General features: G+C 50.9%; 7 protein-coding genes across 7 annotated transcripts; 3 read left to right on the top strand and 4 right to left on the bottom strand.

Annotated features, from left to right (window-relative positions):
* Positions 1-189: 189 nt before the first annotated feature.
* On the bottom strand, positions 190-6681 carry ASPSYDRAFT_54049 (uncharacterized protein; the record flags this gene model as incomplete). Its single annotated transcript, XM_040848787.1, has 5 exons — positions 190-966; positions 1021-2229; positions 2987-4546; positions 5008-5058; positions 5125-6681. The coding sequence occupies 5 exons, from the start codon at positions 6679-6681 to the stop codon at positions 190-192; spliced, it is 5154 nt and encodes a 1717-aa protein (XP_040708371.1).
* A 748-nt stretch (positions 6682-7429) lies between these two features.
* On the bottom strand, positions 7430-8905 carry ASPSYDRAFT_193067 (phosphatase PAP2 family protein). The gene is made up of 4 exons (XM_040843666.1): positions 8674-8905; positions 8514-8607; positions 8110-8449; positions 7430-8057 (listed from the first exon to the last, which is right to left on the bottom strand). Exons 1-4 carry the CDS (start codon positions 8809-8811, stop codon positions 7685-7687), a joined length of 945 nt encoding a protein of 314 aa, XP_040708370.1. The 5' UTR covers positions 8812-8905; the 3' UTR covers positions 7430-7684.
* Positions 8906-9118: 213 nt separating this feature from the next.
* med7 (mediator complex subunit MED7) lies at positions 9119-9956 on the top strand (the record flags this gene model as incomplete). Its single annotated transcript, XM_040841169.1, has 2 exons — positions 9119-9373; positions 9429-9956. The coding sequence occupies 2 exons, from the start codon at positions 9119-9121 to the stop codon at positions 9954-9956; spliced, it is 783 nt and encodes a 260-aa protein (XP_040708369.1).
* A 1006-nt stretch (positions 9957-10962) lies between these two features.
* On the bottom strand, positions 10963-15518 carry ASPSYDRAFT_54046 (putative C6 transcription factor; the record flags this gene model as incomplete). Its single annotated transcript, XM_040848785.1, has 7 exons — positions 10963-11239; positions 11304-12052; positions 12124-12794; positions 12850-12938; positions 13013-13125; positions 13184-13293; positions 13964-15518. The coding sequence occupies 7 exons, from the start codon at positions 15516-15518 to the stop codon at positions 10963-10965; spliced, it is 3564 nt and encodes a 1187-aa protein (XP_040708368.1).
* Positions 15519-15824: 306 nt separating this feature from the next.
* On the top strand, positions 15825-17432 carry ASPSYDRAFT_333985 (putative proline racemase). Its single transcript, XM_040845082.1, has 2 exons — positions 15825-16013; positions 16067-17432. The coding sequence occupies exon 2, from the start codon at positions 16183-16185 to the stop codon at positions 17386-17388; it is 1206 nt and encodes a 401-aa protein (XP_040708367.1). The 5' UTR covers positions 15825-16013; positions 16067-16182; the 3' UTR covers positions 17389-17432.
* Positions 17433-17476: 44 nt separating this feature from the next.
* ASPSYDRAFT_84559 (Zn(II)2Cys6 transcription factor) lies at positions 17477-19012 on the bottom strand (the record flags this gene model as incomplete). The annotated part of the gene is made up of 1 exon (XM_040851368.1): positions 17477-19012. One exon carries the CDS (start codon positions 19010-19012, stop codon positions 17477-17479), a length of 1536 nt encoding a protein of 511 aa, XP_040708366.1.
* Positions 19013-19328: 316 nt separating this feature from the next.
* ASPSYDRAFT_140664 (MFS transporter) lies at positions 19329-20894 on the top strand (the record flags this gene model as incomplete). Its single annotated transcript, XM_040841069.1, has 4 exons — positions 19329-19447; positions 19495-20524; positions 20586-20706; positions 20761-20894. 4 exons carry the CDS (start codon positions 19329-19331, stop codon positions 20892-20894), a joined length of 1404 nt encoding a protein of 467 aa, XP_040708365.1.
* Between the last annotated feature and the right edge of the window lie 1141 nt (positions 20895-22035).

Genomic DNA, 22035 nt, shown 5'->3' with positions numbered 1-22035 from the left:
ATATCGACCTATGTAAGGACCCGCCTGGTCGTTATATGGCTCTTCAACGCCGTCACTACCCGCTAGCAAGAATTATCCGGTAGAGTTCAAGGTGAAAGGCAACGCTATAGATGTCCAACGAAATCAGTCTATGTCTTCAGCCAAGTGTGGTTCGCTTCTGGTATGAGCATTATTATTCTTCACGCCCGTTTATTCAATGCTCATATTCATGAAGCCATCGCTCGCCTCATTCATGCCCTGCATGCCCACCCTCTTCAAGGTCCCAGAATGAGGGGTGGTGGGTATATTCCGAGGAGCAGTCTCTGATCGATCGTTGAAAAGCGGGCCGATGTTTGACTTTGGCGGACCCCATATATTAGGCCCCTGGTCGGTCACGGCCGGGGAATTAGGCATGACTGGGCTGCTCTGCGCGCTCATGCTCGGAGACACGGCTCTCCGTTTGAACAAATTAGGATCGAAATCGTCCTCTCGTCGTCGCTTTCTGCGTAATTCTGAAATCACTCCTGACTGGCTAGGGAGCGGAGTTGAAGCACGCGACGCGGGTCTTTCACCAGGCTTAACAAACTCGGCGGTATTTGATGGCGTCATGTCCATCGTTATATCCTCCTCCGACACTGAGGAGGCAGCGTGCGGGCGTAGAGGTGGTGGCGGGGTACGATAACGTTCATCGAAAGAATTCCAGAACTCCGGGCCACCAGAGTTCCGATTAGCCTGATCGCTGAAGCTGGGCTCATCAGGTAGGGACGTAGCAGGCCTTTCTGTGCCTTCGTCATTTTCCCCCAAACCAGGTGGCACGAATGCATTTGGTGACGAGAAGGCCGACAGTACTGGCGATGTTTGGGGCATATCCGGTTCAGTTTCGCGCACTTGGCGGATTACTTCAGCCTCCCGCTTGGCATCGCTGTCAATGGGCGCTGATTCTTCCATTAGAGCCGCTCGGATACGTGCAAATGTTTTTGTTTTCGGCTACAGGTTTGGTTAGTTGCTGGGTGTCGTAAATATGCCGTACAGGTCACTTACCAACAAGCTCCCCCGCCTAGTAACGGCACGCCTAATAACACCTAGAGGGCCGCTGCCTTCAGTCTTTGCGCCGGTTGGGCTATGACCACGAGGGCCGCGGTTCTCCCCATCGTCACTCATATCCGATAGCCGCAGATCACGCGTTCCCATGCTCAAGCTTTCCCGCCGAGAAGGGCCGCCATTTCTATGGCCAAAGTATCCGTTCCCGTTTTCTATGCTTTTCATTACTGGTGGAGACAAAGGAGCCGGGCTTTGCTTGGAACTGTTCCCGCTTGCACTGCTGGAGCTGTGTCTGCTGCGTCCTTTTCGAAAGCGAGCTCGCTGAAAACTCAATAAGCTTGCTGCTGCCTGGGAATAGTTGCCCATCCAGTCTGTACCGGGGCTGGCTACATTTCCGCCACCAAACGCGTTGAAGCCTGGGGCCAGCTTTTTTGCCTGAGGTGTGTTCATTATAATATCATCTCGATCTCCAAGCATCGGTTCATCGTCCTCCTCACTGCTGCTAGTATCCGACTCCATCATATTAACGCTTGACATGGAGCTCGAGATGGTATTTCGATCGGCGGGGTTGGACGTCGAGAACGGATGAACTGAGGTGGAACCGTGTGATCCACGGCGTTGCGGGATAGCCACACCTCTGCCACCCACCGTCGGCGATGAGTCTGGTGACGATTCTGCCAAGATCGAGTGATGAAGGTTTGTGCACGCTCGGGAGAAGTCAAGCCCGCGGGAGCGGCGAGGTAGAACCGAGCCTGGGGAGCCGCTGTATATGTGAGATGGATCAAGCTTCGGCGAGAGAGGGGTACGACTAGAGGAAGATGCGGGCGTAGAAACTTTCGGTGGTAGAGATTGTAGGTTTATGGGAGCGCCATTTGCGGAGGTCCGGCGTGGCGTTTGGGGGGCGGATGCTAAGGCAGAGTCATCTTTGCTGGAGGGACGCTCTTCACCACCGATGGGAGAAAGAGAAGTAGAAGGTTTGGAGGCATCGGATAGGGACCGTGCTTTTGGTGACGGGCGCACGGGAAACCCTGGTTTGTCTCCTGCAGAGTCGGTCTGGGTGCCTGATTCACCCAACTCAGAGCGTTCCAACTCAGACCGCTGAGACAACTGTTCGCTGAGATTACTCGCGAATGGATGAGAAGGGGTGCTATGAGAAACTGTGGAAGGCGTCATCGATGGTGTCATGCTATTCACTCGCCAGACCCGGTCCTATGCATTCATATTGTGATTGGGGTTGATGCAGGGCGTATTGCAAGATGGTCGAAGTAGAGGACTTCGAGTCGCGAGGGGACGGGGTGTCTTTAAAGCGCGGTGTTAAGCGGGTGTTAAGCGCTGTGGTTTCGCGTCAAAGAGGGGAACGGTTTCAACGTCAAGGATCAAAGCCAAAGCAGTGGCATAAATAGAATGTCCGAAATGTCCGAAACGGTGTCGATGGACGAAGTGCACGTTATTTAAGACGCATACGGCGCGATCAACAACAGACCATCGTCACTTCGAGATGCGTTTTGGTTGGATCGACTGCACTGACGTTCATCTTGCCTGATCCGGCCTCGCCCCGCACTCGGAAAGCCTCGATATTATTGGTTAATGGTTCGTTACGCTGATTACTAAGATTTATGTCCAACGTTGACTATGCCCTTATAGAAGCCCCCCTTATACAAAGGCTTCAGGGCAGGTGCCCTGAGCGTGAGGTCATTGGTTGCTCTTTCTTATTTGGGAGGGCCAGCTTTCAAGCCAATCGCGAACGGAAGGAACGACCATCAGATGCACTACAAGGCAAGAACAACCAAGGATGGATCCCTCCTTCTCTATCCAATAGCAGATATGTGACTTCAGAATCGTTAACTTTCATTATATTTCATGACTATGCCAAGCTCATTGCCTCGCTGAAAGGAACAACATAGCGCTCCCAATCATTGCAATCGGGCATGTCGCCCAATGGTGGTTTCAGCACATTATCACGAACCTGCCACACCTTCACAATGACTGCTCTGGTGCGGGCAACGCTCAAGATGTTCGACTCCGACATGGCAGCCAATGCGCGTAAAACCAGTGGCCGCCCACACACAGTGTTACCGTCGGCATCTTTCCAGAGCTCATCGTTGAGCGGATCGAGTTCGACAGCGGCAGCGAAGACAGGCCATGACAGGCCTATACAGGCACCCGCACCAAGCACTTCCGAAACAAGTCTCAATATCCTCCTGACATAACTAACCACCAGGTCTGTTGCTGGTGAAGCGTTGTGCAATGCGCAGTGCAGATAGAGTATTGCAGCGAGTCGCTTCAACTCTGCGAGGGCCTGGAGGGCTTCATCTCCCCCATCCTCGTCCTGCGCCAGTTCCTCCAGCCCGCGACACAACTTCGCCGCTCTCAATGACATTGCCACTTGGTCCGAGCCCGAACTTAATTGACGTCTTTTTCTGCTCAACTCTGTAATGTCTGACAGTATTGAAACCAGCTCTGGGCTGCATCCCATCCAAGGGTCAATTTTGTGTTCGTTGTGCCGCCAGTAGTCGGCCCCAAACNGAGCTTGTTTGCCACAAGCGGTACGACCCATGATATCCTGAAAAGCGAAGAACCGCTCGGAAAACGACGTGACTTCATCATTTCCTGGAGCGGGTAAAGCAGCTTGCTGACGTCTGAAACGTATGAGCTCCTTCGCGCCCTTCAGGTGAACAATCCAACGCTCGTCGCAGTGATCGACAAGTTCATAAAGACATAAAAGCATCATGACAACTAGTAGTTCTGCGTACGTTGACGAAACAAGCGTTCCAGTGGCTGTCAGGTTGTGGCGGAGCCCACGAATAACCTCGGACTTGAAGCGAAGTCCAATGGCACAGTAAGCCGGGTCATTTTGAGCCAAAGCACAAGCTCCCAAAGCTAAAACAGCTTTAGAAACGGTTTCAGACGCCGTTGAGCAAAAAGGTATGATTATAGAAGCTAGTGGAGATGGAGCATTCGCACTTGCAATCGTTCTCGGACAAATGCGTTGAACATAATATTCGAACAGTTGCCCGTGCATATTTCCAGCAAAATGCGGAAATATTGATAAAGGTGGCACTGGCACCGCTAACTGCAGCATCACTGATTCTACCCCGTGGGAAGAAGGGATTAGCCGACTATCCCCAGCTTTAACGACAGCGTGGTCATCGTCTGCGGGCTTGACCCGGCACGGCAGCTGAAACGCGTCCGTCGAACTATTGATAAAATTCCAGGGCTCGACCCGCGGAAAGAAACACCATTCTTGCTCGTCAAGGGACGAAGTATCCAAACTGGAAGTTGATGGTGTCGACGGCTGGTCTCCGGCGCCTTTGGATTTACTCCAAACTCCAGCTCGTCCAAAAGCCCGGCCTTTACTCGCAAACTCCGATTCCCATTTCAGAACGACCTTCGTAGAGCAAGTTAGGCCTCGCTCCGCGCATCTAGTGCAGGCCGGTTTCTTGGTATCACAGCGCACCCGACTCGCGCGGCACTCGGAGCATCCTTCGCGACTACGGGTCTTCACCGGACCCGCACGGTCGTTGGCCTTTCTACGAGGCATCCAACAGAGTGTTCAGGGGGGGTCGATTTCATTGCAGGCTGGGTCGCGGCAAGTCATCCTTAACCTCGACGGTGGGCAAGAACTTAGCATCGCGGATGTGGAAGTTGTAGTCCAAAATTGCCCATCAGTGGCGAACACGTGAGTGTCGCCTAAGGCACCAACTGACTCCCCGGTCAATGTTGCCCAGCATTTAGTATTGCCTGTTGATTTCATATTTCCAATCAAGGAATGATGCTCTAAAGGTATCTAAATCTGTATTGGTTGGTGCATTGGCACTCTGAAACAGGGCAAATCGTTCAAGCTGCCGAACTATATATTTTGACGGTATCAGGATATGATTAATAGTATAAATTCGCGATGACCGTTTCAACATTCACAAAATACGATCTGGACTATACTTTGATCTGCTTTTCGGTAAACTTGGTTTTAAAGTTATACTGCCTCACAAACCAAGCATTCCACAACTCCCACTCCTGATCCGGATACGCCAGTTGCACCTATACAAATTGTCAGCTTCATCCGAAGAACAGGAAAAGGGGAAAGGGGAAAAGGGGGCTGTATACATCAAACCTCCTCAAGAAACTTGGAACGAGCTTATAAACTTCCATAAGGGAAATATTCTTCCCAATGCACGTCCGCGCCCCAGCCCCAAACTGCAACATCGTGCCGTTCATAATCTTCAACTTCTCCGCATCCACCCTCAACCACCGATCCGGATCAAATGTATCAACGTCAGGCCCAAATATCTCTTCCCGTCTATGCATCACCCAAGCACTACACCCCACAATCGTCCCCCCCTTGACAAACTCACCCGCAATCTCAATCCCACTCTTCGGCACAACCCGCTCAAGCAGTAGCCCCGCCGCGGGACAAATCCGGAAAGCCTCCTTAATGCAAGCATCGAGGAAAGGCAGTTTCTGGGACTCAGACCAGGAGACGAGGCCAGTTGGTCTGTTTTCGATTGTGCCGTCTGCGGCAGCGGTATCGAGTTCGGTGCGTAAACGAGCCATGTACGCTGGGTTTTTGAGGAGGTAGTAGAAGACGGCGGCGAGACTGATGGCGGTTGTTTCGGAGCCCGCGAAGGCCATGGACACGGCCATTGTGAGGACACGCTTCTCCGTCATGAAGTCAGGCCGGTCTTTGCCTGCTTTCATGAATTTGGTGAGGAGGTCTTCTTTTTGTGTTTTTGGATCTGAATCTGAAATTGTGTTTGAGGTGGTGGTGGTAGAGGAGGAGGAGGAGGTATCAGAAGACATGCGCTCGTTCATGCGCTGGCGCGCAAAGATCGCTACAGGGTGTGAGTTATCAGCGAGCCCCCATTTCTGGAGTGCGTCAAAGACCGGGTTCTTCCACAGGAGTTTATCCAGCCATGGCATTTGGCCTATGGGGCCGGAGTAGTCGAAGATGCGGGCGAGGGACTTGAGGATGCCGTCGATGTCTTGGTTTTTCTCGATGAAGCCGTGGCGTTTGCTGTATGTGATGCTGCCGATGACGTCGAAGGCGAAGAACTGCAGCCAGCGGGCGAAGTCGCAGGTTTGGTCGGGGCTTGCGAAGAGGGCGGCGGTTTGGTTCAGGAAGAGCTCGATTGTTTCGTTGACCATGGGCTCGTACTGGACTAAGGAGGACATCGAGAAGGCGTGGTTGACGGAGCGGCGAAGGTTGGCGTGAAAGCTCTCGTCTAAGGTTGAGAAGAGGGATGGGAGAGGCTCGCCCTTTGAGACTGTCATTTGGACGGGATAGAATTCGGACTGCGATGTAGTTGTTAGTTCTGGCGAGCCGAATGAGATGGCAGAGAGACAAACCTTGGTGAAGCCTTTGTTGAGGCCGTAGATCACCTTGATGGCGCTTGGAGACGAGAACGATAGAGTGTTTGGCCCGAGTCGGACGACATCGCCGTACTTGCGATGCAGCCCGATATGGGTGATTTCAGAGTGTCGACTGCGGACATCTAAGAACCGCCATAGGTTTGTGAACTTGGCCAGCACTGGCCCGGGGTAACGATGAAGCCCATTGCGGAAGTACTGCTGTGTGAGATACAGCAGTAGGAGAGAGGGAAGGATGTAGATAGCATATTTGGATGCAAACGATGCACGCTCCAGGATTTCTGATACGAGAGCCATCTTGTACTCCTGTTTAGTAGACTGGAACAAACAAAGGATGGCAGCAAGGCACTGGCGTCTGTCATTATATACGGAAATGATGTCTGATGACCGTGTCCCTGGATAGCTGGCCTCGAGACCCAGCGATCTCTTGGAGACAAACAAGGAGTCCAGGCGATTCCCCAGCGGAACATCGGCAGTTGACGGTGCGGGGAGCCGACATGCTGGTTGGCGTTGGCAAGCGATGTCAGCAATCCTTGGTGATCTGGGGGTCGGCACGCAAATCCGAGTAAAGAAACCAGGCGCAACGGGCCATGTCTTTCCCCGATGGCAAGACGATGGAAAGGAACCCGCTTATTGTGGCCACTCTTGGGGATTCGGAGATGCTGGCCACCATGTATACCGAGACTGCAGTGGATGGCATCCAAGGGCGGAAACTCCCCGCAACCAGAGCACCAAGTTGTGGGGGCGGGGCTTGAGTTCACTGCGCGCTGGAGGCTGACGTCGATCAGGGCGGGCAGCTGGAGGGCATGTCTTGTTGTCCGTTCTTGGAGGAGTCGGCAATGAATCGCCTTCAAATCTACCGGAACCCACATGCTCTCCACATATCAATGAATGCTGCTGGAGAGAGACTTCATCTCTTCNTCGAGGATTTTCCCGTGGATTTAATAACCCGAGCCCCGATTTTAGACCGTCGAAGAACTTTATTACAGCCACACCGTCGGCTGTACCCTAATTGCAATATATAGGGCTGGAGTGCGTATATATTCGGTCGCATGTTAACGCGGAATGGTTATCAATATTTGCGGCCTTCCCCGAGCCAAGTACGTAAATATATAGATACTATAGCACACATCCAGACATAAGATGTGCTTGGAGCGTGGAACAATTCCAGAAACAATGATAGCTTGCATAGCTAAAGGGTATCATAATGATAAAAGTCACATGCTTCACTAACCCGCTTGCCGCTCAAACTGCGAATCCAGCCCATCGTAATAGTACAAAGTATATATATGTGAGTTCCCTACCTATTTTGTACGGCGGTCATTTCTTGAAGTTGGTAAGATTCCTCCCCTGACCAGGTCTGGCCCCTGCGGCCTGATAATAGTTGTTCTTCGTCATCGGGAACCCTAGAGAAGCCCTCGGGGTCAAAGTCATCCTTACTGTACGGGGTATCGCATCCTAAAGACCGCAAAGGCGGGAAGTAGCGTCGATAACAGAAGTAGGCAACCACCGAGCCGAGGATGGTACCAGATGTCACATCGTAAACGTCGTGCCGATAATCTGCCAGGCGAGAGATTGCAACCATAAGAGCAGAAATGATCGGTATCAATACCAAAAGACAGCGGCATAGATCTGTCCTAGGCCTGAATACGTGCATCTGGCCAGAGAAGAATCTGGCTCATGTTGTTAGTAGATGTGTGACCTTCAAGCCTAACCCAAACTTACAAGGACAGATATCCTAGTCCAGCAAATGAGAAGCTGCTGTGACCACTTGGGAAGCTCCTCCATCCCTCCTGTAGAATGTGCTCGTTGGATTGAGTGCAAACGGTCCATAGGACAAGCTTGCTCTCTGGGGTGCCTCTCCTAGGCATGCAACGGGAAATCAAATCAGGACGCGGTCGGCCAACCGCATTCTTTATGATGTCGGTGAGAAGCGAGGTGAGCATAATCGCCGTGAGAAAACCGAGAAATGTCACTTGGACTTTATGTGGACTGGGCCGAACTAAGGCGGCCCAGACCAGGAGAATGAGAAATGGGATAACTCCGGCATAGACAATAGACCACACTGCGAGGCGAATACGTCTCAATTAGTAAAATATTGGTACAATGCGTCATCTGGATATACTGACAAACGGGAACTCGCTCGACTGTCGCAAATGGGTACTGAATAGCTTGGTTGTCGAGAGCGAACATTCGGTGGAAGGGAGTCACAACTATCTGAATCTATAGTGGGAGAAATAGTCAACACCGGCCTCCCCTAATGACTTTACTAACTGATTGAAGACATACCAGAATCCAACAGGCTATAATGCAGACGAGACCGATAACATCGACGAGCGGATATGATCGCAAGAAGACACGCGACAGGGCTCCTGTCACCGGAGACGAAGCGATCGTTGACCCGGCAGGCAATCCGCTGCGGGCCATTTTTGCAATTCTTAAAGGATAACGAATGTCATGGGAGTCGAGCTCCTCGAGTGTCGAATCGCAGTGTTCCTTGAAGGGGGAACGGTGAATTGGCTTGATTGTTTCAGAAGGTGGTGAGCTCGGGCCACCGCCAACTGACTGACTGACATCCCCTCCGATTCTCCGCAATTGCCAGCCACAACTCTCTGCCCGACCTTCATACTTCTCACTTTCTGCGATCTGCGTCCTCTAAACACCCATCGCATCGTACGATTTTTCACTGACGCAGCTATTTAAACCGCAATTTGCTGCCAAGGAACAGCCTGCCATGGCTGAAGCCGGAAGACCTCTCAACACCGCGTTCGCTCCTCCACCGCCCCTTTGGAAGCACTTCACGCCTGAAAACGTGCGGAAGCTAGAGCAGATCAAAAAGGAAGCATCTAAGGGGGAAGATGGCAAACCGCACAAGAAGGTCTGGACAGCAAAAGAATTGCGCTCTTTGACACTACCCCAAGAGCTGCATTTTCTTGTGCCTCCAGAGATCCCCTCAGAGCAATACAGTGTCTTTGGAGAACTGCAAAGTGTAAGGCGCAGCTTCTTTTCTACTTATTATTGTCGACCTAACAATTGTTATCTAGCTTTCGACCGCCCTCCCCTCGCTTGAAGACCAGGGCATTACCCAGTTATATCCGTCCTCCCCCAAACCTGGCGCGAATGGCGAGCCCCCGTCACAGCCTGAACAGCCGCTAAACCACGCATACTATCTCCTCAAAATCAGCAAGTCACTACTGCTCAACTTTTTAGAATTCACCGGGATTCTCTCCGAAACCCCAGAACAATTTGAGCCGAAGATTGAAGACATCCGCAATCTGTTCATCAACGCCCACCACCTGCTTAATTTATACCGACCGCACCAGGCCCGCGAATCCCTAATTATGATGATGGAGGAACAGCTGAGCCGCACAAAGGAGGAGATACAGCAAATGGACAAGCTGAAAGGAGAACTCAACGTCACCTTGGACCAGTTGGCCGCCGAAGGTGCCGACGTGGGATCTACTGTTAGTCCCGCCATTGAAGACGACAAGAAGGCCGTGAAATTGAAAGAGCGAGCTACTGAGGACTCCCGACTTCTGTGGGATATTATCGATGGCAAGGTCGACAGTTGATTCGAAAACTGCGCCGAAGCAATCGCCCATAACCTTTTCATATATGGTTCCATTACGCGAATTGGTCGATATACGGCACTTGGAAAGTTGAAACAACGCATGCGCCGTTTGCCTAGGAGCTTGATTATAGCTTGAGTTTCGTGGCTCTCATCTCACCAGGTAGACGGATTTAAGCAGCCAAGAACTCAACGTCAGTTGACAACAAGACGGGACGGCATAAAAGGCACCACATATACGTCAATAAAACTACGTTCCCGCCAACGAAGCGCTGCTTTATTTGTGGTCGCGTCCTGTATCATCATGGAAGCTCTATGGTCCCATAGACCGGAATATCAATTTACCCGCTGATCACGTGCCGCACTAATCTCGCTTCTTTAAAAACCGCGCCAAATTTTTCTGCAGAGCAAGTTGCTTTGTTGACAGCGCTGCAACCCGACAAACCATACTTTGCACGCAAATATTTTGCCACGAGCGATGATTGCGATTTGGTCAGACATAATGCTGTCTTCCGATTGATCAATTTATCTCAGCCCTGCATTATTCATCGAGATCTAACGTATTGAGTAAGTCGATCCCTTGTGTGTTTGCTGCACATCCCCGACAGCTCTCACTCTCTTATGATGATTGATGCCTATTATCTTTGTTTCAACCCCATCTGAGTATACTTCTGTATGCCTTGGTGATAACTGCGCATCCTTACCTCATTTATCTGAAATTGAGCTTGTCATCATGCTTTTGCAAATCTTGAGAATATTCGTCGAATTCTTGCTGACTTGCTTAGGATTAGGACTGCATTCTGCAGCATAGCTTGTATACTTTTAGTACTTCTAGATAGCCAAAATATATTTATATGTATTATCGTGTCTTAATCGTTGTCTTCTATCTATTACCATGCGCCTGCGCTTAATGCCTCTTTCGTAACGAACTCTAATGCTGCTCCCCTCTATTACATGATCAAGAACCTAAACAAATCCATGTGTGAGAAACCCCGTGGTATATAATCGTCTTAAGTAGTCGGTGTAGCAGTCCCACTGGTACGCTCCTTCCAGGCCATATCCATAGCACAAGTCGCGAGTCGACAGAGCTCATTCACGAAATCCGCCACAAGCTGGACATGCAGGAGTTCGCTGACTGAAAATGCCTGTCGGAGGAAGACACGCTCTAGCATCCCTGTTGCGCTCTTGAGGAGGGCCAGATCCTTGGATGCTTGTGGCTCTGCTGGGTGTTGGAGAATGTTGCAGAAGATGGCGAGGAGCGCGGACATGGGGTAGAATATTAGCATCCTATAAGCTTAGTATTAGCTATATGATACTGGAAATTCGAAATTGAGGGATGGGTGGGACGTACCAGAAAACTCCATCGACAAGGACGTGTCCTGATGTCTCGAGGTAGAGTAGTGTGGAGCGGCTTGCCTCGACGGAGAGTGCAAGGCTGGAGCTTACACCGTCCATGACGCAGCCCTGCGTGGCCCAGGACTTGCAGCGGCTGCTTGCCTGGTGGATGATGGTCATGCAGAGGTGGTAGTTGAGGCGGAGAATGACGGAGTGCATGTTGCAGTTTGGGTCGGGTGTTTCGTGAGAGAAGGATAGGGTTGGTCTCCATTTTGGCGGGACGGAAAGGCGCCAGCGCTCAAGCTCGTCGTCTAATTCACGGATATCCTTTAGGATTTCTGCGTCGGTCTTCTTCATTGCTTTGAATGAGTAAAGGGCGCTGTATGCTCGCGCCTTGATGACGCTGAGTCGTAGGTCGATGGGAAATATTGGGTTCTCGGGTAGGTTAGTGGAGTTATGATGGTATTCTAAACTGGCGTACATTTGCTCTACGTAGGCCGGGGGCAGTGACAGGTCGCAGTTGTCCTCGGAAAAGAGTTGTGCTTGTCCCGTTCGCAAAGAGACGTCCTGCTCAATGGTATAGCAGAGCCAGAACAAATTCCGGACGTGCGCCTTGATCCTCGAGTCGGTATCTGTCGATGATCTTGGTAGCCAGGAATGTTGGTTGGTGAAGATATGGCCCCCAAGCATGAATATCATGCGAGCCGAGATTGAGCCGTAGTAATTTGCAGACTGTAAGTTGCCGGAGACCATTTCCAACAATGCCTAATGGGGAATCAAGTTAGATATAAAACATGATATAGCGGGATGAATATGGCGAGCCAAACTGAACATACCAACATTGTAACGGCCTGTAAGCCATCTAACGTAGGAGGATCCTGTAAAACCTGACACAAAAGGTACCGCGCTTTCACCGAACAGGCTTCCTCATCAAAGTAAGGCATTTTTCGCCCTTGACTCAGGAGACACGGATTGCACAACATCGATACAAACGCTGAAAAGGCGAAGATACATGCCTTTGAACCGACATGCGAACTGTCGGACGCCGAATCCCGCTCCTTGTACGCAGAGTTGATAGTCATCCAAAAGAGCACAGGATCAACAACCGGAAAGACTCGCTGCATTAGAGACGTGCGATAAACATCGAAGTTCAATTCAACAAGATCGCGATCGGGAAGGTCAAACGCGTTGGGCGCCTGGACGTGTGCTAGCATGGTACCCGAATTTTGCCCTCGTTGCTTTTCCCACGGAGCCCTGGTCGAAGTGAACCCTTGAAAGGCAAGCTTCTGGCCCGTTCGTGATTGCACCCATTCCTGCCCCTCAGGAAGGAGGAATGGAATACCGGTGAATAAGCTGATTGCACCTAGTTCTTTCCCGGCGAAATGCAGTGGCACCGAGGAAGACGCAGATGATTGCTGAATGCATGGTAAAATTGAAGGCGGACTCGGCGTATAGTCCGACTTACGACCGCTGGTCACAGACTGCAGCTGTTGCGGAGCAGGCGAAGCTATGCTAAATCAGTCCCAGACGTTCCACCATGAAAATTGCATGACGCAACTAACCAGGCTGTTCTTGCGGAAGCTTCTCGGAAAGTAGCTTCTCAATCCTAGCAATCCGTTCCGAAAGTTGAGATCCTGGCGCAGCCGCAGACCTGACATTTGGTCAGTACATGACCACCAAAACTCGAGAGCTCCACACAAATGACAAGTGGAAGGGAATACATACTCCCTCGCAGCACCAGCCCGCTTGCGCGTCCGGCGAATCTTGCGCTCAAAAGTACATGGGGTATCATGGTGGCTACACCAGTTACACTTCGGCACCGCCGCATCACATTTTATCTGCAAAGCGAATATCAGTACCACCTCCGAACTCATACAGGTTTCGCGGCTTCCGCACCTTCCGCTTATAGCAGGCATCGCAGGCTCTGGCAGTGCGCTTACTCTGCTGCCGCGACTCTTCGTCCGAGCGCCCGGCGGAATTCGGCGAGGGGTACATGGGCGTTAGGTCTCAAAGACCGAGAAGCTGTGATGTGCCAGATTTATAGGAACAGCTAGGAGATATGATACAGCACAGGATGGGAGCATGATGAAAAGTGAGCTGAGATGGGATGCGAGTCGGTGATCGGCCCTGTTACCTCCGATCGCCCCCCCGCTGACAAAGACAGGGTTGGGCGAGAATCATGCAAATAAGCTTATTAGTCAGCGGAGATAGGCATCTATACAGGCGGAAGCCTTCTAGAATGAAACGATTGTTGTAGGGGATTGTAGGGGAGTTACAGTGAACACAAGTCTAGTATGTACTCTTCATTTGAGATATCAAACTACCTGATTTTTCATATGCAAGGTATCTCCAGTCATCCAATCATCAAAGGCATAACAACAGGGGGTATACACAGAGCATATACACGTAAATACAGAGCGAAAGAAATAATAAATGCAACATACTGTGCATCTCGGCTATCGCTCTCCGATCAACAGAGAAGACGACGATACGAATGGTACAGAGGGTAGAACAGAAACATAGAGCAGAGATGAACACCGAGAACACCAGGGCGTTTGTTTCAAACAAAATCGCTTCTCCGTCTGCCAGGCTTAAGCCTTTTAAGCCGCGCAGCAGCTTCGCCAGGGAAAAGCACTGACACCGGTTCCTTTTTCTTGCCGGAGGCTTTTTCCGAACTCGATGCCGTCGCTTGCTTCAGCATGGTTGGTACGCTGTCCTCCGGTATTTCAACAACTCTTAGCTCCCTTGTAGATTTGCTGCCGATCACTTCATCAACGCGTTTTTCCGAAGTAGATGGGAGCGCCTTTCGGCGCACCGCACGGTTGTCTTTGCCTGGTCTATCTGTTGTACGTCGTTTCCCTGAGAGATGAGCAAGCTCTAGCCTCACGAGGAGATAGAAGCCGGAAAAGAGCAAGATTTCCATCATCCCAATGAAGGATATATAGGAGCTCCTAGTGAAGAACGTAGACCAGATCATGGGTAAGAGAAGCCTGATGTACAGCAGGTTGAGAAGCAACGTTGGGTTCTTGAACTGCTCGGTCATAGTTGCCGCGCGAGACATGCCCTCAATAATTGTCTCCCAAACGTGGTCCTCGATGGGGATGTATTGGTGCAAGTAAAGTAGGGCTTTGTTAGCCCAGGGATTCCCGATCTGCGCCTGTGAGGCGAATTCGATTCTATCGCGCCCTGAGGGCTCAGCCCATGCTCTCCATCCGGTTCGGATGCATATCGGGCAAGCAACCGTATCCGTCGTTCGCTTGATACATTTCGACCCCTGGCAATCAAAATATTTTGGAATGTTGGCTTCGAAGAGTCGAAGTCGTTGCTCCCAAAATGGCAGAAGGTGGCCATTCTTATCGTAAGGGGAGTTCTTGACAAGCCACTTCGACCAGAAATCCAGAATATCAAAAGCCGTCTGCTCTTTCCCCCAGAAGCACTGCCGCTGCTTTGCGTCACAGACACAGTTAGGGTCATAGCTCATGTTGATAAGCTCCGCCTGCGCCAGCTTTTCAAGCCGCTTATACTGTCGAAGAGGACTAGCGGGCTTTTTCTGCGCTCGGAAGTAAGAAAGATTGCAGATATTGCGATGCTCGTTGGTCCGCTGCGAGACCTTCTTCGCGCTACCGATCTGATAGACCTTATTGTGCCCGGTGGGGTCCGAAAACACATACGCGAACCCCTCACTGGGCGGGCTAGACCTCGTGCGCAAGATATAAGAAACCTCAAGAACAACATCCTCCAATGGAAGCTGCGGGAACACGAGAGGCTCATCAGGTCCGAAATCCAAATTCTCGTCGGACTCGTCCGAGTACAAGTCGGCGGCCGCGATCTCAGCGGAACGCGAATAGACGTTATTGCGCGGAACAGCTTCGAATACCTCGGGCCCCATGGTTATATCGTCTTCTGCGTCTGTGTCTTGGAACGAGCCTGGGACTCTTGAGTTTGGGTCGTTGCCCGTGCGAGCGACTTGCTCGAATGTGCCCCAGTCGCCGGAGAACGGGCGCAACGATTGCTTTCTTATCATCTCGGGCTGCTTGGCGACTCGTACAACCTGGGGCGCGGGGCTGAGGTCGCGGGGTTGGTAGGTTGGATGGATCAGGTGGTCGCGCGAGCGGCCAGCGTCGTCATCGTAGGCGTCATAGTCGATGAAGGAGTCGCGCTCATTGTCGGGAGTAATCAGTGGGTATCGGAAATTTGGGGGCAGTCCGGTTGAGGACCGGCGCTTGGACATTGTTGCGGGGGTGCAGAGTGCAGAGTCAGAACAAAGTCATTGAGATGCACGCCAGACAGATGAGCAAGACAAAGAAGAGCAGAGGTCCAGGATGAGGGACGTCCGATCGGCGTCAGCAAAGTGGCTGCGGTCGACAAGCGCCAGGCGACAGCGGCTCGTGAGAGGCTCAGCAGATCGTCGATTCGTCAGGCTGTTGCTTGTTCGTGTCGGAGGCCATGTGATCCCGCCTATACGGGCAGCAGCACCGCATTGTTCACCGATCTAGTACCTAGCTCACTGTAGGAAATAAGGTAATTGGTAGTTGGCAGTATCCGTACAGCAGACGTCCTACCGTCTTACTATAATAGCTGCCCAACATGGATCGATTTCACTGTGGAGTGCAGCATGTACTATGAAGCGAGACCACAACACAAGCAAGGGAGCGAAATAGCCCGAGTGGAAAAAAGGCCATTATAGGCTTATAGCGTCTGAAGGCGTATGTTCCCTAGCAGCAAGGTACAATATTTCCGGATTGTCCTTCCGATGTTCAAAGTTGAGAGTGGGTGCAGACTCGGAGCAGGGTTCCGGGCGCCTTATAGATAACAACCCCACCAGCCTGCGGGTGACACCAAACTCCCTCCAAATCCCAATTTATATTTACTATCCTCTTCATACTACCGCAAGCATGGACATCGCCGCATCCTTCGTGAACCGCCCCTCGACAATAAAATGCATCGACATGCATACAACCGGCGAGCCTACCCGGATTGTCTACTCCGGGTTCCCCCGCTTGGATGGCACAACACTTCTCGACAAACGCGATCAGGCCCAGGCGTACCATGACCATATTCGAAAGCGCTTGATGTTAGAACCCCGCGGACATAGCGATATGTATGGTGCCATTCTAATTCCCGAGACGGAGCTCGTGCGTAGTGGGGACGCGCATATCGGGGTTCTGTTCACGCACGCGGGCGGCTTTTCAACAATGTGCGGGCACGCGACCATCGGATTGGGGAGGTTTCTGGTCGATACCAGGGACTTGAATGTGTTCCCGAAAAGAGATGAATTGGTGGTCGATATTGAAAACAGGAAGGTGGAGGTTAAAATCCATGCACCTTGTGGGGTTGTCACGGTTTCTGTTCCCGTTGTTGTTGGCGAAGATGGGACGGTCAAGTCGGATGGTACTCGAGGCGTTTCATTTCTCTCAACGCCCGGATATGCTGCTAGGCTGGGTATTGAGGTGGAGATCCCAGCAGAGGTGCGGTGGGTCGAGTTGGGGGAGAAAAAGAGTATTACGGTTGACATCAGCTACGGGGGAGCTTTCTATGCCCTGGTTGAGGCTAGGGAGATGGGATTTGAGAATGGGTTGAGGGGTGATAGCCAAGAGATGAAGGCCATGTCAGCCGCGGCAAGAAGGCTGAAGAGGTACCTATCGGTGCATCCTGCTGTGGTTACGGCATTGCAACGTGCAGATGACAAGAGACTCTCGTTCCTGTACAGTGTTATGGTGGTCGATTCGAAGGCTGGGCACCGACCGGACGGCAGCGAGGGTGCGGAAACAGGCGTATGCTTCTTTGGAGATAGTGACCAGGTTGATCGGTCGCCAACGGGGTCCTGTGTGACAGCTCGGATGGCACTCGCTCATGCAAAGCAACTCAGGAGCCCCGGACAACGGTGGGCATATAACTCTCTTGTATCAAATCAATTTGGAACTGGCGCATTTGTGGGTACTATTATGGAAAAGATCACAAGTGTAACGGGTTTCAATAACGATATTTGGCCTGCGGTTATAGTCCGGGTCGAAGGAAGTGCCCATTATACTGGAGCAATGACTTTCATCCACGAATCGGGAGATATCACCAGCGAGGCAGGATTCACCATGGGTGTCTGAGGCAGCTTTGCGTGGACAATAGTAGATAGGCTAGATTTCATTGCGGTTGGGGCAATGGCGCAAAATTTCTTTGATGGAAACCAGGTCATTATGGTTGTAGGTCAAGAACATCAAGCACTGCTCCTGAGTCACCAGTTGGCGTGTCCAGGACCCCACTGGTCATCTCACGTATCCGTCGCATCGAAACGCGCGCAATCTCCCAGGTGTCTCCCATCGAGTTAAGGACCCCAATATTCAAACCCACATACTGCCAGTTTGCTCCGAATGACGGCAACCAGTCAGCAGACAGAACAGCCAGCTGTATGACGGAGCTCAAAACCATGGCGCATGCGAAAAACGGAGTATGAAAAGTGGTTGATGTCGACAGTGAAGCAAGTTTGGATACGCTGACAGCTGAACTCGCTACTTTTGCTTCATGCATCAAGGGGTTTGCTGACACGGAGGAGCCGAGGGGCTGATAACAAATTACTTGGTTGGCGGACGGAAGAAAGGAGGGAAGATACGATCTCGGATAATGCAGGTAGATGGAAGCGCAGTGCATAATCATCATAGCTTGGAACATCGGGCGGTCAATCTCGCCTGTATTGTCGAAGATTGCCCGTTTAGACTTCGGTATTCGATGAAACCAGCCAGCTATTGATGCATCGAGGATGTCCAACGCTTGGTGCGAAGTCCGCGCCTCAGTTACCAGTAGACATTTTCGAAGCATGATGGCCGCTTCGACCCTGTAAGCCAGCGAAGAAAAGTCTCCCTCTTCATGTGGGAGGAGTTGCCTCTCGAGGTCATGCAGGCAGATCGGGGGGCTTCCTATGTAGGCGTCACTATAGTCGTTCTCCGCACATGGAAGAGGCACGTCTGGGTACTCTCCAACATCAACCTGCAGCGAGCCCCCAATCTGTAGAGCAGCAAGAAGGGTGTCAATAACAAGTATTTCCCACCAGGTTCGCCGGATACTTTCCGCTCGTGCAGTGTCTTGTAAAACTATATCATCAGAGAACTGCCTTTGGTGCATGCCAAGGTCCAGACTTCCCTTAATTGCCCAGGAGAGGCATGCTTTTGCTTTCTCCGGATTTTGGCGCCCATGGCACACTATTGGCAAGAGTAAAAAGGACTGAACTTTCTCCACACTAAGAGCAGCTTCGCCAACCGAGGATATCAGCAGGTCGGTGGTGTCTACCGCATAGTGGGCGGAAAGATATTGAGAGCTGGCGAATTCAATGACATCAATAAGGCACTTTGGGGGATTCGACTTCAAGAATGATTGGAAGGGAGGAAGAAATGGATGGGCTGCATGGTAATTCAAGTAGTACGAAGAGATGAGATGAATATTAAGGTCTTGCCGGTCGACAGATCGTGGAACAGTGACAGTTCCGGATTCCTCAAGAATATCGTCTAGAGGTAAAAGAGGTGTTATCGCTCCAGGGGTGGATATGTAGTTTTCGAGACTAGGAGCTTGTGGGATATGGTATGGGCCGGGACGAGTCTTGCGGCCGCGACGCGAAGCGACGAATTGACAAGAGAGATTCAAAGAAGCACATCTCGCACATCCAGATGTATCTCCGTCGCATTTGAGATGTTTCTCTCGGCAGTTCAGGCATGCCACTTGAGTGGGAGTTGACTCCATCGCGGGAGCAGAGGACGGAGAGGAGCGAAATGAGGAAGAGAAGAAGAAACGAGACCAAGAGAGCGTCTACACGTGACCAGTAATGCGCATGGACTGAACATCATACTGTTTCATAGATCGGCTATGAGATGGTAGAAAGTGAAGCATTCAGGATATGCAACAGTCTTTAATGTGCCAGATCCAGTCTGGGCGTCTCCACCAGTCGCCGATATGGTGGGTCCGAGCCCTGTATACTGCCCGGTTAAGGTTGAGCAGAAGATATAAATTAGCTGAGGTGTTGTTAGGTCAGGCTTCTTTTCTCAATTCAGTTGCTACCATGTACTCACCCAGTGCACTTGAACTGGATTGGTCGAGGGACCCTGCAAATGCTCACAACTGGACGTTTCCAAAGAAGATATACAACACAGCGGTTCCCTCTCTACTCTGCTTCCTCATGTTGGTCCACCTGATACTGTTGATCCTCTGCATACTAACCAATACAGTTCGTTCGGGCTCGCAGTCTACACTCCTTCCCATGCCAAAGTCCAGGAATATTTCCAGACTACCACGACCATGTCCCTTCTGCCCTTCAGTCTATACGTCTATGGCCTCGCATTTGGCCCTATGATCTCAGCGCCAATAAGTGAAGTCTTTGGCCGCCGTCTTATCTACCTACTCATGTCACCAATATCCCTGTTATTCATACTCGGGGCGGGATTTGCGAACAACCTAGCAACTCTGCTCATCTGCCGCTTCTTCGCAGGCCTCATAGGTGCCTCGCCCCTGGCTGTCGGCGCAGGAACAATCATGGACATCTGGGGCGCTGGTCAGCTTTCCTCCCGCGCCATAATCATATTCATGTCCACCGCATTTCTAGGGCCGGCGCTCGGATCTCTAGTCGGGGGGTTCGTCGCCGAGTACAAAAGCTGGCGCTGGTCACAGTGGACGACCTTATTTCTGGGAGCTGCAGTATGGATATTTGCTCTCTTTGCTCAAGAAACGTACGCAAGCCCTCTTATTCGGAGGAAGGCGAAGAGGTTAGGCTTGCCACTACCACCACAGCCTATACCTAGTGGCATCGCGGGAGTACAACTACTTCTCACAGCTACGCTCACACGGCCACTGCACATGCTCATCTGCGAGCCGGCCGTGGGTTTGTTCTCGCTCTACGCATCCTTTACTTTCTCCGTGCTATTCTGCTTCCTAGCGTCATTTCCTCTCATCTATGGGTCTGTCTATGGATTCTCCTCTGGGAAAGGCGGGCTGGTTTTTATCGGAATCGCTGTTGGATGTATTCTTGGAGCAACCATATTAATCCTCATAGAACATCTTGTCCACGAGCGACAGCAGTCTACGCGCTCATATAATAACACGTCTCAGCCCCCAGAAGTACTTCTGTATGGTGCAATGGTGGGAAGTCCCCTAATGCCGGTTGCTCTCTTTTTGTTTGCCTGGACTGCGCGCCCTGGTGTCCATTGGATGGTCTCAATAATAGCGACAGCACTGTTTGGTTGTGCAAACATTCTGATCTTCGTACGACTACTTTCTCACACTTTTATAAATCGCTTCAGTGGTTCGTTAACAACTTTATTAGGTATCTTGCGTTCTCTATCTGACAACAGTATACGGCGGCCGTTATGGTGCTTCAGCGCTGGCTGCGAATGGGTTCCTTCGGTATACACTTGGAGGCTCGTTTCCCCTTTTCACAATTACGAGTAAGATGTTCATTCAGATCATTTGCGGTCCATAACTAATGACGCCACGAACAGTGTACAACAATCTTGGCTACAGCTGGGCAGGCAGTTTGCTTGGATTTCTAGGAGTACTATTTGCGCCACTTCCTTGGATTTTTTTTAGATACGGGGATAGGATTCGGAAAGGTAGTGGGTATGTTCCTTCCTGAAGTTAGTCCTCTTTAAATTCTTTATTGTTTTCATATAAGCAATATAGAAGGATATTGAATGTCAACTGGTATCTTTATGGCCGGATAGTGTTATTTCATGTCCGATTTCCACTGCAAATATATATATGGGAATTATCACAAACTATAATGAAATGAACAAAGATTCTTTAAAAGATAAAATTAGGACTGTTCAAATGTTCCTAAGATCCATATTAGCTAAGGTACTGTCAAGGGAAAAGCGCTGCGAGTAACTATTGGCAACCCGCGGAGTCGGCGAATCTCCACTATATCGCCGAAGCCTCGACCTCAAGGTTCAACTGTCCAAGGCCAGACAATCTCACATTAGCGAGTCATGAAGCATTGTTACATTGGAAATGGCTATTTTGCCGTCGTAAGAAATATACTTGTTTAGCTTGTTTGGTAGAAAACCAAAAATGAATTGTTCGGTGCCAGGAACCAGCACCAACGTTCAACAAAATTGTAACATCAGGAACAGGGATATAATGATTGAAAAGAAAAGCGAATAAAGCGATGTACAAAGCCACTCCGCCAGCAAGTCATCAACGCTCGTTACCCCTCTGAACCCCTGAGAGTCTGAACCCATCACATCTCAAAGCAGCGACAGAAGACCCCCACACCGCCACACTCGTAGGCTGCCATCACGGCCTTACCAAGTGTCAGTACTCTCATTTAAACAAATCAGCAAATCCCACAGGCGAAGAACATACCATATTTAATTCACATAACAGTACAAATGCAGCAATCGCACTCTGTTCCATCGCCGCAGTCACACCCAAAGCATGGTTTCGAGACGGTCTTGATGGGCTTGCTGATTGAGGAGCCGGAGCTGGAGCCCGAGGACGGGAGGGTCCAGTTGAGTGGTGTGGAGAGGGATGAGGAGCCCATTTTGTGTTTGTTTGTTTTTCGAGGAAAGTGAATGGGTAAGTTTATGGCTTGATGTGGTTGCGATGATGGGGAGGGTATAAAAAAGAGTCAAGAGTTGGCTGATGACGCAGGCAGCAGCACAACAATTATAAGTCTCTCCAGTCCCCACAAGCTTGGCAGGCACTGGCTAATACTAGCGCGACCGCCGTTGGGTACATTTAGGTACACTGTACACGTCTATCCGGAGACTACAAAG

The sequence above is a fragment of the Aspergillus sydowii genome, assembly GCF_001890705.1.
Source record: "Aspergillus sydowii CBS 593.65 unplaced genomic scaffold ASPSYscaffold_1, whole genome shotgun sequence".
Taxonomy (NCBI): Eukaryota; Fungi; Ascomycota; class Eurotiomycetes; order Eurotiales; family Aspergillaceae; genus Aspergillus; species Aspergillus sydowii.
Note: the sequence above shows the minus strand (reverse complement) of the source record. Positions and strands in the feature narration are given on the sequence as shown.

Coding starts and splice junctions, on each gene's coding strand:
- ASPSYDRAFT_193067 (XM_040843666.1), bottom strand. CDS start 8,811: ATGGCCCGCAGCGGATTGCCTGCCGGGTCAACGATCGCTTCGTCTCCG. Junction 8,608..8,673: donor TTATAGCCTGTTGGATTCTG/GTATGTCTTCAA, acceptor CTCCCACTATAG/ATTCAGATAGTTGTGACTCC. Junction 8,450..8,513: donor AGTCGAGCGAGTTCCCGTTT/GTCAGTATATCC, acceptor TTCGCCTCGCAG/TGTGGTCTATTGTCTATGCC.
- ASPSYDRAFT_333985 (XM_040845082.1), top strand. CDS start 16,183: ATGGACATCGCCGCATCCTTCGTGAACCGCCCCTCGACAATAAAATGC.